Below are 20,478 nucleotides of genomic sequence, written 5' to 3' on the forward strand. Positions count from 1 at the left end.
TCATTTCCTGTTTTACATGAGGGATTTTCTTTATTTCACAGTAAAGTTCAAATGTTTGATATCTTGAAAATGTTACTGTAATCATGGTTAAATCTGGCTGTTCTAGAGCTGTAGAATTTCTGTAACTGTGGGTAAATTTTGAAGGTTTTACTCTGAAAATTTTGCATATCCCTGCTAGGCTCTTGTTTTTTCTGTTTTCCAGGGTTTCAAAGGCCCATGCTGCTGCTGAAAACACATTGCGCCAGAGTGAAAGTAAAGCGTGAAAAGGGTGCGTTCTGCAGGTTCCAAAACCATCCCAGGTATCGAAACCCAAAGGCAGGTAAAAAGGCGGTGGCGTGCGGCTCGAAATCACCTTCATTGCTCCTGGCAAAGCGCTTCAGATATCGGCTGCTTGAAACCTTTCCTGCGTGAGATATTCCGCTCCAGGTAAGAGAACTGTGGCGCCTGGCTGTTGTCAAAACCTTGCAAACAGCGTGAGAAACGTTAATCTTTCACCCCTGCGTCTTCAGCCGTTGGCTATCAAACTGAAAAGGTGACATCTAATTTAATCTGCAAAACCCGTCAATTTCGTGAAGATTTTTCTCAGCCTATCGTATTTTTATTTTTGTTGTATATGCGTAGGTAAAGTTCTGTTTAGGTTTTACGTTTCATGATTTTAGTAAGGATATTAAACTTTTAGATTTAATTTTTTATATATGATTTGAATAGTTGTGTTCCGTAGATTTTACGATTAGTTCTTTTTTCTTTTCTTTTTTTAGATTTAAATACTTAGATTTTAAATTTTTTTTAGATAGTTGCATTAAAAAATCATAAAAAATGTTTTAGTTTTAGATTTATTTCTTTGCCTTTTTTTATTTTTTAGATTTTGTTTAATATAAAAAATAAAAAAAAAAAAATTATTTTTATTTTGATTAGCTTTTAAATTTAGATTTAAATTTTTTATTTTTTTATTTAGGTTTTCATTTAAAAAAAAAAAAAATAAAAAAAAAAAAAGGCATAAAAAATTTCTTTTTTGTGGAGAATTGCTCTTACCACCATCAGTTGTTTAGCATTGTATATCTTTCGCGCTGAGATCTGAGCATAAAGTAGATATCTGGTTTCACTGTTATTTCAAGCAATTTATCTCTCTTAGTTTGCCGGATATTGTTATTCGAGGAACTTTGTGGCTTTTACTGGACACCTAAAGCATTGTTCTGATCATTTGATGAATGGTGATTGCTGTTTATGATTTATGCTCTTATATCACCTGGAAAGTACTCATTTAGGCACTGGTCTATCAAATAAATAAAACCTTTTTAGTGCATCTCGTCTCCCGGCCCAATTGTTTGGCAGTTGGCCTTCATCTTTCCTCAGGGTCTACCCCCCTTAGCCGTGGGAGACAGGCTTAAACGGAGAGACCGGGGATCAGAGTGACAGCCCCCGGTCTGAGCGTTGTCGTGCCAGTTTGCGCGACAACATTTTTTGGCGCCGTTGCCGGGGATAGAGTTTTTCTGTCCTTGGTTCTTGCTTCGCAAGCTTTCCTGTGCTTAACTTCTTGTTCAAGTGGCGACTCCACTTCCTATATTATCTGCAAGAGTGTACACTAGAAGACATCCGAGCAGTCTGTGCAATCCTACTCCTGATCCTGAAAAGGTTTATAGGGTGCGATCACACAAACTCGCTTCTCGTACACTTCTTGGAAATCTTGGACAAGAAGCCCTCTCCGATATTCATTTGCTCTTTAAAGGTCAAGTTAAGCGCAGCACCATGAGTCTGTTTGCCCCTTGTAATTTTTCTAACATTCCTGGAGCCCCCAATGATATTCCATCTGTTGGGATAGACAAATTGCCTAGTTTTCATGGAGATAATGCCATTACTGTTAATTCCCATTTACGAGATTTCAACATATGGATGGCTAAGTATGCTAGATCTCCTGATTTTGATCATGAAGATGTCAGGATGACCCTTTTTGTCTTGACTCTAGGAGGTGATGCTCATGACTGGTATACAGAAAAACCTCCTAATACTTTTGACTCTCTACAATCACTCATTACTGCATTTAGAGAAAAATTTGGAGATAAGAGAGAGGGAAGACATCTTGTAAGAGCTCTTACTCTGATGAAAAAGAGAGAAGACGAAACTGTTGAAGAATTTAACAGAAGGTTTAATGGTATTATTAGAGAATTACCTCAAGACTATAAACCTTCAGATAAAACTCTCCAAGATTTTTATATCGATGCCTTTGGTCCCGAACCATCTTATGAGTTAAGGCGTTCTAAACTTACTGATTATCGTGATTGCCAAGCCTTAGCTGTAGAACTTGAAAAGGACAAGGCAGCGTCTGGGAAATCTGAAATCCCAGGGTTTGATAGGGCTGCTACAAAACTAAAGGAACCTAAGGGAAAAGCAGTCCAAGAGCCTGAAAATGAACTTGTTCTCAAATTGCTTCAGAAAATTGAAACCATGGAAATCAATCATAATAAGGAGATAAACACTTTGTAGAATAGGTTAATTCAAATGGAAAGAGCGCAACCGCAAAATTTTCAGCCTCGAAATAATAATAACAGAAATAGTAACTGGCAAAGAAAGGGTCAAACTAGTGAGCAGAGGCCCCCTAATCCGCTTACCAATCTGGTGGATGATGCTCCTCCCTACTGTCGTGCTTGTGCTGATTTTCACGAAGAATCCTCTTGTCCCGTTATCAGAAGACTTCTCGATAATGGAATGCTTGGGACAGGTGAGCAAATAAACGTAGTAGGGAGCAAGTTTCCTTTGCCCATGAATGATTGGATAGAGGTTAAGGAAAGGAGCTATGATGTTGTGAATCCTCAATCTGCTTTTGGTATAAATAACCTTGAAAACGAAGATGACATTTTGGCCAGGTTATATGGTGAGAAACCCTCTCCTGAGAAAATTCTGGAACTTGCTAGAGATAAGGGTTTAACATACCAGAGAAGGGATAAAGATCAGAGCGGAAATCAAATTCCTCCTCGAACTTTAAGCCCTGGTATAAACTCTGGAATAGATGTCGATTTGGGGAATTGGTTTAATAATGCTAAAATCTGGGTTCCCGTGTCTGAGATCGCTAAAATCCCTTCCCAAAGGGACAAGTTACTAAAAGCAATTCAGGGTCCTCAAGTCAACGCTTCTCAGCAGAAGATTCGTGAGGTTGACTATCATGATGCTCCTATTTATCTGCAAAGCGTAGATGCTGATAACAAGGATCATCAACCCTTCTTTATCACCTTATTAGTCAATGGGTATAAATTGAATAACTGCATGTTGGATTCAGGCGCATCTGCTTGTGTTATGACTAAAAGGGTTATGGAACAGCTTAACTTAAGAGTTTCCAGACCCTACTATAATATATGCGCCATGGATTCTAAGAAGATCGAGGTACATGGTTTAATCAAGGATTTGCAAGTTCATCTTTCGGTCTACCCAGACATCATGGTGGTTATGGATATTGTTGTTGTTGATGTACCTGATGCTTGGGGTATGCTGTTATCTAGAAAGTGGGCCTCTGATCTAGGGGGAAGCATTCAGATGAATTGGTCATATGCTATGATTCCTTCTCCTAGCGGTGACGGTTTCGTTAGACTAAATAGAGAGCCTGAGAGGAAATTTCATGTTGAAAATCCTAAAAAGCCTCATAACGAAATAATTAAAGAGCAATCTGACATTGGGAACTATGCTATCCTGTCTAACTTCATAACTCTTCCCGATGAAAAGGTCAAAAGTCTTAAAGATGAAGTCTGGTATATGTATTTCGATGGTGCTTTCTCTAGTCATGGTAAGGGTGCTGGAGTTGTGCTTAAGTCTCCCCTGGGTCACATATTCAAGTTTGCCTATCGTCTAGAATTTGAAGCGACCAACAATGTCGCTGAGTATGAAGCCATATTGTTGGGCCTTGAATTGGCCAAAGCCTTGAAGATTAAGTTACTTAGCATAAAAGGGGATTCCGATCTGGTTATCATGCAGCTTAAGAACAAATTCACGTGTAGAAATCAGAGATTAAGAAACTATCGAAATGCTGTGTGGGATACTATGGAGCATTTCGATGCCCTTAACCTCGAAGCAATTCCTAGAGAGCTAAATAGTTCGGCAGATGAACTTGCCGTAGCTGCTAGCACTTTCCAGTTGTCTGATGAGTTAATCAACGATAAAATTAAAATGGAGATAATATTCAGACCATCTGTCCCAGACAACTCAGAGCATTGGCAAGTTTTTAATGATGAAAAGCAAGTCGTTCGTTTTCTCAATAGTTTAGACGAGTTTGAGGATTTCCGGCTAGTTTCTGGCGAGGATGGGTCTTTAGATCAAGGACATATCATAAATCCCACTCCCAGAAATGTAGTTGCCTTAGAGCAATATTTTGATCGGCATGATGCCACGAAGCTGAGAGAAGAAGACAAGTTGGACCCAGGTGAGTACCTTGAAGTTAACATTGGTACTTTTGAAAATCCGAAAATGGTTAAAATCGGTAAAGGTACTAGTCTGGAGGAAAGGAAAAAGTTGATTGATTTACTTCGTGAATATCGAGATGTTTTGGCTTTTTCCTATGATGAGTTGAAGGGCTATAGGGAAGATATTATGGAGCATACTATTCCCTTAAAAGACGAAAATGCTAAACCTTTTCGGCAGAAACTTAGGCAGATTAATCCTAAGTTAGCCCCCCTGGTCCAAAAAGAGCTTGCGAAGATGCTTGCAGCAGGAATCATCGCTCAAACTAGGCATTCGACATGGTGTTCGAATTTGGTGATTGTCAGGAAGAAGAATGGTACAATAAGACTTTGTGTCGATTTTAGAAACCTTAATCTAGCATGCAAAAAGGATAATTACCCTTTGCCAAAAATGGAAACTTTGTTGCAAAGAGTAACTGGGTCTGGGATGATGTCATTGCTAGACGGTTTTTCGGGGTATAATCAAGTTTGGGTTAAAAAGGAAGATCGACACAAGACCACATTCACAACACCATGGGGCACTTTTGAATACATCAGAATGCCATTTGGGTTAACAAATGCTGGGGCTACTTTCCAGAGGGCCATGGATTATGCCTTCAAAGGATTAATCGGGAAAATTATCGAAATTTACCAAGACGATCTTACTGTTTTCTCTAAAGACGGTATCAGTCATATAGATCATCTTAGGAAAGTTTTCGATAGATGCAGAGAATATGGAATCTCTTTGAATCCGGCTAAATCTGTCTTTGGGGTAACTGAAGGGAAACTTCTGGGTCATATCATTTCTAAGGAAGGAGTCAAGGTCGATCCTGAACGTGTTGAAGCAATTCAAAAGATTCCTCTCCCGCATAACCTCAAGTCCCTTCAGTCTTTCCTTGGAAAGATAAATTTTATTAGAAGATTTATCCCGAATTATGCGGAAATAGCTAAGCCCATTCAAAGTCTTCTGAAGAAGGATGTGAAATTTGTCTGGCAAGAAGAGGGCAAAAGGGCTTTCCAAGAAATCAAGTCTGCTATCGCGAAGGCTCCTGTCCTTGTTAGTCCTGATTACTCCAAAGATTTCATGATTTTTTCTTTCGCTTCTGAGGATACCATTGCCGGTGTCTTACTTCAAAAGAATAGAGAGGGTCACGAGCAGCCTATCGCTTTCATGAGTAGAGCACTTCAAAATTCCGAATTGAAGTACAATACCATGGAAAAGCAGGCCTATGCCCTAGTCAAGTCTCTTAAGCATTTTAAAACTTATGTGGGTTATTCTAAGATCATCGCTTTCGTCCCACATTCTGCTGTTAAAGACATATTAACTCAAACTGATTGCTTAGGGACTCGTGCTAGGTGGGTTACTAAGATACAGGAGTATGATTTAGAGATTAGACCCACTAAGCTGATCAAAGGCCAAGGTTTAGCTCAAATGTTAGCTGAAAGTAATGAAAAGACTCTTGGTCTGTTTTGCCTTGACGATCTTTCTTCACCAGAATTAAGAAGGTTAGCTGAGCATGAATGGTATAAGGACATAGTTTACTATTTGACAAATCTTGCGTGTCCTAACCATTTAGTCGCTCATAAGAGAAGGGCTCTTAGACTAAAGGCCACTAAGTATTGCCTTATGAAGGATGGCCTTGGATGGAGAAATCCTGAGGGCATAGTGCTTAGGTGTGTTGACGATATTGAGTCCAAAAGATTAATCTCCGATTTTCATTCAGGATTTTGTGGTGGTCATTATGCCGCCAGAACTACTGCCCACAAAATCCTGAGAGCTGGCTATTATTGGCCTTCGATTTTTTCTGATGTGCACAAGTATGTTAGAACGTGTCAAGCCTGTCAACTGTTCACTGGGAAACAGAAGCTTGCTGCCCTTCCTCTACAACCGGTTATTGTAGAGGCACCTTTTCAGCATTGGGGTCTGGACTTCATAGGGAAGTTCCATGAAAATTCTAGCAATGGCTACTCTTGGATTTTGACTGCTACTGATTATTTCACTAAATGGGTCGAAGCCATTCCTGCTAAGAATGCCACTGAAAAGGTGATTATGGATTTCATTGAGAATAATATCATTACTAGATTTGGTGTCCCCGCTAAGATCACTACTGACAATGCCAAGGCTTTCAGTTCTTCAGAGTTTACATCTTTTTGTTTCAAATATGGCATTGTCTTATCTCATTCGTCGAATTACTATCCTCAAGGTAATGGTTTGGCTGAATCAAGTAATAAAAATCTCATAACCATTATCAAGAAAATAGTAGGAGATAACAAGAAGTCTTGGGACAGCAAAATCAAGTATGCTTTGTGGGCAGACAGAATTACTAAGAAGAAATCTACTGGTAAATCTCCCTTTGAATTGGTTTATGGCTTGGATGTTACCTTACCTGTGCACCTAAAATTGCCAGCCTATCAGCTTCTCCAAAATTTTTCCACTGATAAAGATGTTGTTCAGAATAGGATAGATCAGATTGTGGAATTAGATGAGACTCGTCGGACAACTTTTGAAACTATATGCAAAAATCAATTTAATATTAAGAAAAGCTTTGATAAATGCTCTAGATCTAGATCTTTGCAGGTTGGAGATATGGTTTTACTTTGGGATCGCAAAAATGAAAAACCAGGAAAGCATAAAAAGTTTGACAGCTTGTGGTTGGGACCGTACATCATTAGAGACATAGCTGGACCAAACTCATTCCACTTGAGCAGATTGGATGGTGAACCACTTCATCTACCAGCGAACGGCCAAATGCTCAAGCTGTTCTTCAGAGATGATATTTGATGCCATGGGGCATCTTTTGTATTGTATTTCTATCCCTACTCCTTGTCCTTTCAGCATTTTATTTCTGTTTTTAGGATTAGATTTACTTTTCATGTTATTAGTTAGTCAATAAATGAAGAGCTTTTATTTTTCCTGTACTTAATGCATATGATGATTTGGGAATGGACGCTACTTATTTTTATTTGTGTGTTGTATGGATGCAGATTCTGGATTCTCACATTCCTACCAGTGCAGCAACGTGTCCCCAAGTAGAGCCAGATGTTGACCACTACTGGTCAACTACCCATGCAGTACACCTCCTTCCTGTTGGCAGAGAAGGATAGCTCCTGAGTGACATGTCCGTGCCAGCCTACAGTCATCGACAGCTTGATCATTTTTGTTGTAAACCCAGTCTGCATGTTCGAAATGTAAATAATCTAAGCAGATCAGAGTCATGTATGTAAAGTTGCCTAGGTGGACCTAACTTTCTAATGACAATCTGCGTCCCGGGAGGTTTTTAGTCTCACCGATCCATGGATCGGCAGAGTTTTCCTTCAAACCCAACCCCAAAGCCGGGATGCATTTCGTCATTAGGACTTTAGGAGAATCCTAGCGTGTTTCTCTGCTAGATTATAGTTGTGTCGCAGATCTGGGTGGTCTATGAGGGTCTATGTTAAAGTGGATTCATCCCTTTGAGATGTAAATTGTAAAAATTGTAAAAAAATCATGATGAAATGTGTCTTGAGGGTTGAAAATGTTGTAAATCCCCTCATGAGTCCTAGGTCCTAGGTGCTAGGTGATGATTCCAACGACTGGGTTTGATGATCCGTCTTAAAATAAATTTAAATTTTTTTTTTTAATGAATAAAAATAATAAATTCATATATAAAAAATAAAAAATTTAAAAAATTTTGAAAAATAAAAAATAATAAAAAATAAAAAGCATAAAGCAAAAACCCTAAGCAATAAAATAATAATATTTTTTGTGGATCACCCAAAACTAGCCGTTGGGATCATTTCCTTTATGTAGGGTCTTAGGGTCATTTTTAGTTGATCTGAACTGTGAGTCTGTACTGAAAGCTCTTCTTGTAAACTGATTTCTGATTAATAAAAAGACTTTGGGGTTCAAACTGGCTGGTGTTACTCTCTGGAATTGCTGTGAGGTGTTTGTTTTTTTTTGCATATTTCAGTTTTCAATAGTTAAAATAGCTGATTTTTTTTCAGAGCATTGTGAGTACAGGTATCTTGCTCACGTGCTAGGGTCTGAATGCTGTAGGGTTTCTGGAAAATGGCAGGTATCTCCATTTTCTCTTGAAATCTAGCAGCATTTCTTGCCCTCTTTTGCTGATGCTTGCTTGAGGTGTGCAGGAAACTTTTAGGTGAAGGTTATCTGTGGGCGTTTGGGGAAGTTCTGGGCTGAACCAGCCGACTCCCACAAGCTGTTCTGTGCAGAGCCCAGCTGTTTGTGCCTTGGGTTAATATCTTAGGGTTCATTTCCTGTTTTACATGAGGGATTTTCTTTATTTCACAGTAAAGTTCAAATGTTTGATATCTTGAAAATGTTACTGTAATCATGGTTAAATCTGGCTGTTCTAGAGCTGTAGAATTTCTGTAACTGTGGGTAAATTTTGAAGGTTTTACTCTGAAAATTTTGCATATCCCTGCTAGGCTCTTGTTTTTTCTGTTTTCCAGGGTTTCAAAGGCCCATGCTGCTGCTGAAAACACATTGCGCTAGAGTGAAAGTAAAGCGTGAAAAGGGTGCGTTCTGCAGGTTCCAAAACCATCCCAGGTATCGAAACCCAAAGGCAGGTAAAAAGGCGGTGGCGTGCGGCTCGAAATCACCTTCATTGCTCCTGGCAAAGCGCTTCAGATATCGGCTGCTTGAAACCTTTCCTGCGTGAGATATTCCGCTCCAGGTAAGAGAACTGTGGCGCCTGGCTGCTGTCAAAACCTTGCAAACAGCGTGAGAAACGTGAATCTTTCACCCCTGCGTCTTCAGCCGTTGGCTATCAAACTGAAAAGGTGACATCTAATTTAATCTGCAAAACCCGTCAATTTCGTGAAGATTTTTCTCAGCCTATCGTATTTTTATTTTTGTTGTATATGCGTAGGTAAAGTTCTGTTTAGGTTTTACGTTTCATGATTTTAGTAAGGATATTAAACTTTTAGATTTAATTTTTTATATATGATTTGAATAGTTGTGTTCCGTAGATTTTACGATTAGTTCTTTTTTCTTTTCTTTTTTTAGATTTAAATACTTAGATTTTAAATTTTTTTTAGATAGTTGCATTAAAAAATCATAAAAAATGTTTTAGTTTTAGATTTATTTCTTTGCCTTTTTTTATTTTTTATTTTTTAGATTTTGTTTAATATAAAAAATAAAAAAAAAAAAATTATTTTTATTTTGATTAGCTTTTAAATTTAGATTTAAATTTTTTATTTTTTTATTTAGGTTTTCATTTAAAAAAAAAAAAAATTAAAAAAAAAAAAGGCATAAAAAATTTCTTTTTTGTGGAGAATTGCTCTTACCACCATCAGTGGTTTAGCATTGTATATCTTTCGCGCTGAGATCTGAGCATAAAGTAGATATCTGGTTTCACTGTTATTTCAAGCAATTTATCTCTCTTAGTTTGCCGGATATTGTTATTCGAGGAACTTTGTGGCTTTTACTGGACACCTAAAACATTGTTCTGATCATTTGATGAATGGTGATTGCTGTTTATGATTTATGCTCTTATATCACCTGGAAAGTACTCATTTAGGCACTGGTCTATCAAATAAATAAAACCTTTTTAGTGCATCTCGTCTCCCGGCCCAATTGTTTGGCAGTTGGCCTTCATCTTTCCTCAGGGTCTACCCCCCTTAGCCGTGGGAGACAGGCTTAAACGGAGAGACCGGGGATCAGAGTGACAGCCCCCGGTCTGAGCGTTGTCGTGCCAGTTAGCGCGGCAACAGGACTCCATTAAAGTATTAATTATTTTAATATCTCCCAAACTGTTTAGAATTTGCCCAAACCCTTTCTGGGTATTAGAGATTTCATGTGCCCTAATCTCTCCACCAAATTTCGTGGCTATAGCACATCCGATGCTACCCCAAATCAATAGTGACAAAGATATGAATGGCACATCACATTGGCTATTAGGTGGCTCTTAGGGGCTGCTGGTTGCTGGTTAGATGAGATGACTAGGAGAAAAATTCTCCTATGGGGTCACCCACTTTTGGTGGGTAGCAGAACCAATTCCCATCTAGCGCCTTCTATCAATTGCACCATCCACTTCCGTGGAATCAAGCTCTGTGATGATGTCATCATGCCTCGTGTTACCTTGAGTGGTGCCACATGTCACCCAATAAAGGGCCACTTGGGCACACAAAAGTGCCAAATCAGCATGCAACATGTCACCTGCCACGTTATGCCATGCTACCATTGTGCTGATGTGTCTTTCAAATTGGCTGCTACATCATCTATGAAGCCCCTCATGTTTGCCACCTGTACGCCACTTCATTAGCCACTTAATCACAGAGATCAATCCAACATCTGGGTTTTTTTCGAGTTTTCCTGAGTGAAGTTTTCCAAGGGCCAGATGCTGGATTCACATTTTAGTGTGGAACCAAGAAAAATACGGAATTATGATGGAATCTGTATCTGGGCGTTTATAAATTTGCATAATGCTTAGAGGACCAGATGTCCTAGATGTCCAGATATCTACATCCCCTGATGAGTTTGGATGTATCCTGCTAAGTCTGGTATCTGCATTTTCAGTCGCACACTAATCTTCACACGCCTCGGATGGTCCGGATAAGTCTGGATGTCCTGGATTTTTCACTGCTAAACCTGACTGAACTTCAGAACTTGGTTTCTCCTCAACCCTTGGGAGTTTTGCTAAGTGTTATATAACATTGGAAAGGTCTTTGAGAACTCTACACAATGAAACACTTTGTTTTCTCATTTGAGCTGAGGCATTAAAGCAAAAATGCCTTAAAAGCTTCAAAGCTATAACCTCCATTCTCGACTCACCAGGGTCCCCCCCTGAACTTGACACAACCATCACGCTCATAATTCTTACTTAACATCAATAACACAAACGGACATCAATGATTCAACTCTGACATCAATGACAACAAAACAACTTTGACATCAATGACAATACTTTGCTTAACAGCTTGTACCTAATAGAAACATAAGTTATAGACCAGGCAACTTTCAAAACAATTTTTCATATTTAGTGAACTACTCACAATCTTAATTAGAGTCCTTGTTGTCCCAGTTAACACTACTTTCTGTTAAGATATAAACTTGGCTGCATAATCCCTGGGGCACTGGCTTATGTTAGTGATCCAAAAAGTTAGTTCGTCTGTGGTTTTTCTTGTTTCTGTTCTTATTTTGTTTTAATATTTCTACCTTTTCCAGTTCCATTGGTTGAGTTTTGCCTGTAGTGGAGATTTATATTTGAGTTAAATAAAATAGGAAAAATATTTTCTTCTGGTGTAGATTGTATACAAACAAGTTATGGTGTTTCTTTTGGCCTTGCAGGAAGTATAAGTTGCCACCTTCATGTATTATACCTTTCCCAAAACGCACAGATCCTTCTGCTGCATCAGACTTTCCAACTGGTAGCCAAGTTCTAGCTGTATACCCTGGAACTACGGCACTTTATAAAGCGGCTGTGGTTGCTTCTCATCGCAAGGTAACATGAAAAATTTGATACAAACCTATAGTCTGGTATATTATTTTGATTTTATCAGCTATTATTAGCATTTTGGCTTCTTGAACAAACATGATGCAAACAAACTGCTAAAGTGAAGTCCGCAATCCAATGGAGCAACCTCAAAATTTCAGAAGAGCAATGTCCTTTCCCTCTGTGTTTAACCATTAGGCAGAGAAGAGAAATGTTAAAACTTTAGGTGCTTTCTGGCTGGCTTCTCCTTCACTGCTGGGTAAACACTTATGTCCAACAGAATGATCAGGTTCCGAGGAGTCCGCAAAACTTGGAGATTCTTATTTCCTGGAAGCTTGCTTTGTGCCACTATTTGAGAGTGTGCCAAGCTGCTTGCACTGTGGTATACATCATATATGTTTAGACCGTGTGTTTATCTGAATCAAATATCCGTTGCAAAACTTGCTATGAGGCCATCCTTTATAACCATCTTCATTGTTGACGAAAGGCAGCGAGAAATCACCAGTTTCATGGATATTCATAGATCTGGAAATTCCATAATACCCACTCCAAAATTTGCTGTAAGGCCATCCCTTGTAACCGTCTTCGTTGTTGACAAAAGACAGTGAGAAGTCTCTAGTCTCATGAATATTCATCTAAGTTACCAGGATTCGGATACGGATTCGGATCCGGATCCGGATTCGGATACGGATCCGCTAGTTTTTTGAAAATCCAGGATCCGGATACGGCAAGTACAAACAATATAAAATATTTTATAATTTTTAAAAATTAAATTTATATAAAAATAAAATAAAAACATATATTAATTTTTAAATATATAATTTTTATATAGAGTACCTATAAAAATAAATATTAGATATATAAATATTAGATAAATAGTATCAGAATTAATATGTTATTTATAAATATTAATTAAATTTGTATAAAATAAAAAAATTATAATTTCTGTTTAAAATTTTAAATATAAAACTTCTATATAATATTTTTAAAATAATTATTAATTTCATATGGAAAAAATAATTATTAATTTAATATATTAAAATTAATGTATCATAATATTGAAACATTAATTACTAGTTATTATATTTAAATTAAATAAACTTACTTTATGAAACTTTTAAAATAAACCTATAATTTAATAGTTATTATATTTAAATTAAATGAAGTTACTTTATAGAACTTACTTCATCAAACTTCTAAAATAAACATATAATTTAATTAGAATATCCCAACATCCGTATCTTATAGTCTTGAAATAAAGTTTATACAATGGTTAACCGCAGGTTTATAATCTTGAAATTAATGAACTCCCTTGTTAATTATTCCCACGGCTGATTTTTCCAATATAGCGTTATTCATCAGCTGACATTTTCTTTCTGGAATTCTGCGCTGAGATATAATTTGAAAATATGTGCTGACGTCAAACCATATTACACACAGATTAATGAACTCCCGCACAGATTAATGAACTCCCGCACGGCTGATTTTTCCAATATCGGGTTATTCATCCACTGATATTTTCTTTCTAGATTCTGCGCTGAGATATAATTTGGAAATATGTGCTGACGTCAAACCATATTATAGACAGACAAATGTTGGGCGGGGCGGATCTTCGTGGATCCGGATCCGGATCCGTCTCTGATCCGGGGATCCGCGGATCCAGCCGCTGGGCCTGAAGGATCCGGTAACATAGATATTCATAGATCTGGAAATTCCATTCTTCTTACAGTCAACAGAGATTCTATTTAGGGCATCAACAGTTTTCGCTATTCTCAGAGTGGCCTTTTGGATCAACATTATCATCATGGGAGTTTTCAACAATACCAAAGTTCCTATCATAGAGCACACATCCTCAGAGCATTAAAGAGATCACCACCAGATGGATCCAACATACGGCACCTTTTTCCTAAGTTACCAGGATTCGAATACGGATTCGGATCCGGATCCGGATTCGGATACGGATCCGCTAGTCTTTTGAAAAGCCAGGATCCGGATACGGCAAGTACAAACAATATAAAATATTTTATAATTTTTAAAAATTAAATTTATATAAAAATAAAATAAAAACATATATTAATTTTTAAATATATAATTTTTATATAGAGTACCTATAAAAATAAATATTAGATATATTAGATAAATAGTATCAGAATTAATATATTATTTATAAATATTAATTAAATTTGTATAAAATAAAAAAATTATAATTTCTGTTTAAAATTTTAAATATAAAACTTCTATATAATATTTTTAAAATAATTATTAATTTCAGATGGAAAAAATAATTATTAATTTAATATATTAAAATTAATGTATCATAATATTGAAACATTAATTACTAGTTATTAATAAGTTACCAGGATCCGGATACAGATCCACCAGGTTTTGGAAAAACCAGGATCCAGATACATTAGGAAACGGCAAGTACAAATAAATATAAACATATTTTTATAATTTTAAAACTTAAAAATATGTATGAATATCTATATCTATATAATATTTATAATACATATAATTGATAATAATTTTTAATGTTTCTCAAATTATATATTCATTTTATTATATAATAATAATATATAAATTATATATATTCATTTTATTATATAATAATAATATATAAATTATATATATACAAGTACTATAGAAAGTTACATTAATATAAAAATATAATGTAAATTACATTTATTTCACAATTTATTTAAAAATTAATTTTAAAATAGTCGTGGCTAGAACATAGTGGCACGGCAAGCTATTTTTAAACTTAGTCGTGGCTAAAACATAGTGTATTGGCAACCACCATGGTTGATTTATAAGAACTGAGGATGCATTGGAGCATGGTGTTAGACAGAGAACACAGTGAATTGATGCATGAGGGCACAGTCCAGCAGGACAGACAGAGCATTCACAGCGCAACACGACGAACAGGCTTGAGGGCACATTCATAGCATAACACGACGGACAGGATCGAGGGCACATTCTAGCGCGAAAGAGAGAGCATTTGATAGCATAACACGACGAGCAGGGTCGAGGGCACATTCTAGCGTGAAAGACAGAGCATTTGAGGAAAACCCGAGGGCACATTCTAGCGTGAAAGACAGAGCATTTGAGGAAAACCCGAGGGCACTTTTCATGACATGACCTTCAGACCCATCTAAAAACACGTGAAACAGAAAACTATTAGAACCGTGCATTCCGATCGAATCTAATAAACTTAATCGAAATTATGCGACCTTTCTTAATATGCATAGAATTTTGAATTTTAAGAGTGGATTTCCGCAAAGGGGTTGACTTAGGCCGACGTTAGTTTTTGTTGTACGTAAAAATTTCATGTTTGCACAAGCGGATCCCAGCGGATCCGAATCCGAATCCGTATCAGATCCGGGGATCCGCAGATCCAACACCCGAGCCTGAGGGATCCGGTAACATAGCCTTTTTCCCATCAGGCTACCTCCCAGATCGAGAGCAGCAATCAGACATCCATTCAGAGTTTCCTTCTTATGACCTCAGATGCTAGGAGTATTCCACGTTTGTACATCCCTCCCCAAATTGTGCAGCCGAGCTCCCCGATGGTCCCATAAGAATCCAACAGCAAGCCAGTGACTCCATCATTGGCCTGATCATCTGATCTCACCATATTTCTATTGATAGGTTCTTGTGTTAGGTTGTCCACCTTTTTAATCTTGGACAAAGTCACTTAGTATTTTGTATGAGCATACCTTTGTCACAGTTTATAATTTTGTACGTTTCTTTCTTTGTATTATTCTCAGCATTTTCTAGTTGTGTTGGCACTCCCAGATTGTATTCATACTGGTTGTACTCTTCAGTCCCATTGACCTACATTTGTGGTACATTGATAAAATTATCTTATCTTATGTATCTTATGCAGGATTTGAGGGGGAATCACCCACTACTAATTGATCCTCTTGATGCAAATAATCCCACCCTTTGTCACCTTCATATATTTTCCCTTTATACTCAGGCAGACAAGGATAACGACCCACTGCAGATTGACACAGGTCATTAGCTGAATTCCTGCTCTTCGTGGGCAGCCAGAACTTCAGCATGTGATTCTTGAGAAGATGCTGCACTACTTCTATACCTTCCAGAATCGTTGTCATCAACAGAAGGGTCATCAAAACCAATCAGCCAGTCCTTACTGTTAGCTGGATTAAGTGCAACTCATAACTGCCAGCTGCTTAATAGTATTGAGCCAAATATTGTCTTCAGCAGGTTGATCATCATTCATTGCTTGAGAATTGACGAAGTCTCAATGTTCCTGCTGACATTGTTCATTGTCCCATGAATTTACAAATGATGGTTCACCACATACCTGATTTAGAGTAGTTGTGGGGCCTGTTTCTTTAACAAGACTGGCCACAGAATTATCATGGATATGATGCACATCTATTCGCCAATGAATAACTTCTCCATCTTCATTATCTCCATCATCATAGCTGTTACAAATACGACCTCCTTCAAAGCACAACACATATGTACTTGGCTTTAACTGCATGGAATTCTCACATTCTTCCAGTTCACTATGAAAATCTGGTTCCCATTCTTCCTCAGTCATATTCTCCTTGCCATTAGAATTTCCTGCGTCAATGACTTTATAGTTTTCAATCTGGTCATGCTCATTTCTACTGCCCAGAAATCCAACGGTTTCATAATTTTCCTCAATGGTGACCTTTGGATTACCACTTAAAGCATCAACAATGTCAATGAATCTTCTTCCTTTGTATTTTCTATCTCCAGGCTGTTTAATGGATTATTGGAGCTGTCCTTGCTTCAGATTTGTGACATCCTGCTCACATTTTTGGTACAAATCTTCACTTAGAGCAGCTGACCCATCATCTGAATCTGAAGTACTATTCTGGGCATCTTCAAGCTTCTCTTCTTGTCTTAGAATACCATTCTCTTATGGAGTTCATGAGAATATCCTTTCACTGGTGCTTCATTGTCATCAGAGATCTGTTCCTTACTTGGAACCAAAAGTGCCTCTTCATGTGACCTGTCAGCCTCATCATTTCCATTATGAAGCTGCCCCTTTGGGACAGCAGGAGCATCATTTTGCACTCCAACTTCTTCAATGTGCATAATGAGAGTTTCCTTTCGTAATGCTTCATCTCCGTTTTTGTCAATGTGATCATTGCCTTCAAATTACAAACAAGGCCTTGCTGGTATAAGGCTTCCAACAAGTGTTGGTAGACATCATTGAATGTTTGCAATCTTGGCCAACCATGCTGTGAAAATTCTATAATTCTATCACTGCAGCAACTGATTTATTTTTCCTACTTATTCCACAATAAGTTATTTATGAAATTACTTCAATAAACATTAAAATAAATATTGCTGCAGATATCACACCGTAATACAGAAACAAACACAAGAAGCAAAACATTGACACAGTTATTTTGGACAACAGTGCCCGGAAAAACCCAATGTGATGCCAATAGGGTGCCAAAAATGGCTTACCCACAGAGAGAAAAAATTCTCCAGCATTTCTCCCAATTCCAGCGTCAGCCCGGCTGACCTCTGCGTGGCTCTCAGACCCTCTACATCAGCCCCTGCTTGACTGCGTCAGCCCTGGGCCTCTTTGCGTCACCCATGCAGGCCCAGTGAATGACTGCGCAGTGTCCTGCTGCCTTTGCGTCGACCTCTTCTACCTCAGCGTTGATCTCTAGTCGTTGATCCCGTTTCTTTGTTCCATACTTGTTGCTTCCTGACTGCTCACCAGACCACTGGTTCAATTTCTCAGCTAACCCCGCTCTAGAAATTGAATTGACTAGTCTTCCTTAGTGTGTTCTCCAAATGACCCTCAAGCCTCCTCTTATACTTTTCTTGTTGAGAAATCAACGGCTAAGATTAGATCTGGCTTGATCCATGACTTTTGGACCATTATAACACAATTTTATATTAATTCACATTAATATTTTATTTTCTCTAAGTTTAGACTTAGGGGCTTCATTAAAAATATTAATTATTTTAATATCTCCCAAACTGTTTAAAATCTTCCCAAACCCTTTCTGGGTATTGGAGATCTCATGTGCTTTAGCCTCTACACCAATTTTCGTGATTAGAGCACATGCGATGCTACCTCAAATCAACAAATGCTTGAGAAAGTTCTCAGTCAAGGCTTTGAGAGAAGGTATGCTCTTCTAAATGCATAAGTACTTGAGCCACCACTATGATCTTGTCCCAAAGAGAAAATGAATAACCTCATCATGGCATCTTCATGTCCTTCAAACTTTGAGATGTGTCCCATAAATGCCAAGACACAAGGGACAACAGTCAAAGAGGCCTCGTCAAATGTTGAAAGCTTCTAAGAGAATTTTGGATGAGGCTTATTTGGGTATCTAGGGATGTTTTCCACATTGAGCACATGAAAAAATAGATGCAGATTCCAAGGAGCCATCCTTCATCCATGCAAATTTTCCACTATGAAAATTAAACTTGATGACAAATGTAAATTTGTACCCTTTTCATGATGGAATCGCTAAGGTGAGCTTCAAATACCTTCACTATGGTGCTTGCCTCACCTTGCAAGCATCAAGTCTTTAAAATATGTAAGGACAAGGTTTTCATTCTTCCAATGGAGTTGCCAAGACGGAAAGATCTTCAAATTTAAACTCTATCTGCTATTGTCTTTTAGGAATTGGACTTCATCTTAGGCAATGTTGCCAAAAATGTGACAACAAAATTTCACACTTCTCGAGATAAAGTCCAAAAAGATCAAGTGTGAGACCCCACTATTGTTGATTTTTGTGTAGCATCAAGATGTATTTCCTGTATGGCTAAAGGGTTTTCAAGTTGACCTAGAAGAATTATGAAAAAAGTAATCTTTGAAGTGACAAGTTGGCCCAAGTTATGAAAGGGTGCGGCCCTTGGGTTATTTCACTTCATTTGACAAGTATAAATAGAGGTTGTGATATCTCATTTTCTCCACAAAAAGCAAGAGCAAGTTTCTTCTCTCTCTTCAGTCATTCTCTATCTCTCTTGGACAGTTGCACATGTGGAGGAGGATGAGTTTGACAATTTTGTTTTGATTTTGGGTAGCATCAGATGTGCTCTAGCTCTGAAATTTTGTGGAGGGGCTAGAACACATGAGATCTCCAAGACCTAGAAATTGTTTGGAGAAATTCCACTCAGATGAGGAGTTATTAAAATAATTAATATGTCTAGGCACCGCGACAACGGCTCAGATCGGGCGCTGTCACACTGATCCCAATAGCAGACTAAGGGGGGTAGACCCCATGGAAGTGGAAAACGGAAAGATTAGTTGGGAACCAACCAACCTGAGAGACACAACTAAGCAACCAATACTTGTTTTAGATTGCGCAAGATTTTAAGGATTCAAAATAATTTGAAGAAAGTGATACCAGTGCCTTGTGGAGTCAACTATTCTGCGAAGAAAATAAGGTTCAAGTAAAGGATGGGAAACCGTTGCTGAAAAGATTCGATTGTCTCATATGCAAATGAAAAATTTAAAACTATGTGAAATGCAAGGACTTGGTTAATTTTCGTTAAATGAGGGCCTAAAATTGTTTTTGAAATATATCTTAAATGTTATTTAACTTAAGGCTCAGAAAGGTGGTGATCTAAATGTGAAAGCAGGTACTTATACCAACACTGCAAAATGTAAAATCTGCACAAATAATCACTGAAATGCACAATGGACTGAAATGTAAAATGCTTGAATAAAACAATTTTAAATTCAAAAAATCATTTGTATGAAATACTCAATGAAAGATCATTAGATGCATAAGTAAAACTCGCATGAGCATGTAAAAAAAACAAATGTATTTTTGAAATTAAACTAAGTGCTTAAACTCAGATTACATCAATGAAATATCAGTCTAGAAATCTGCTCTTAAAACAAGTGTTAATACCAGCAATATATTTTAAATCAACAGTCCAGTAACCATGCAATATTCAGAAATTTCTATGTATAACAACAAAAAATTTTAAATGACAAACTGATAACTACAATTCAGAAAATTTCTGAGTTTAATTCTTTCTGATCTATTGATGTATTTGATCTAAAAAATTCAGAAATAAACTACTGAACAGCAGTGAAACAATTTTCAGAAATTTGTTTGCAAAAGTTACTGAAACTAACTTCTATTTCTGCAATTAAACAACAATAAAAATGTAAATTAAATCTGCTTCTAAATTCAGAAAAATTCTAAGTTTAATTCTTTCTGATCTATTGATATATTTGATCTAAAACTCGGAAAATTACTAAAAAATAGTGAAATAATATTAAAAAAATAACATGCAAAAGTTTCTGAAAGTAATTATATTTATGAAATGTAATGCAGTGAAAGATGTAAAATAATTTGCTACTAAATTTCAGATAACTAAAATTTTATGCCTATATTAATCTTGCTTTCAATTAGATCAATGAAAGAGGTAAGGGTTTAGAGGATGTGCACTAGTTAGCCCTTAGGGGCTTGAAGACACTTGAAGATGGGCTGCCCAAGTCACTGAGGGTGGAATGATAGAGGTCAAGAATGAGGCTGGAGATGGCGAGCGCTGGGCCTCAAGGACCTAAAAAAATTTGCCCACGATCCTTCTGAAATTTCTCTTCAACCTGCAAACAAAATGGAGATGCTGTCTGG

The 20,478-nt window shown here is 37.3% G+C and overlaps 1 protein-coding gene across 2 annotated transcripts in view; it reads left to right on the top strand.

Moving 5' to 3' along the window:
- LOC149173157 (SAGA-associated factor 29 homolog A-like) overlaps positions 1-20,478 on the top strand; it is a 209,222-nt gene that overhangs the window by 173,102 nt on the left and 15,642 nt on the right. Inside the window, exon 7 of one of the 2 annotated variants that reach the window (XM_089424521.1) lies at positions 11,713-11,866. In XM_089424521.1, the coding sequence (XP_089280647.1) occupies positions 11,713-11,866 (154 nt within the window). Of the gene's footprint in view, positions 1-11,712; positions 11,891-20,478 lie in introns of those variants that run through there. The other variant, XM_089424520.1, reaches the window with a different exon arrangement.

Source organism: Pinus tabuliformis, chromosome 4_2 (genome assembly GCF_031772625.1).
Source record: "Pinus tabuliformis cultivar Carrire ecotype Pingquan chromosome 4_2, CPIR1, whole genome shotgun sequence".
In the NCBI taxonomy this organism is placed as follows: domain Eukaryota; kingdom Viridiplantae; phylum Streptophyta; class Pinopsida; order Pinales; family Pinaceae; genus Pinus; species Pinus tabuliformis.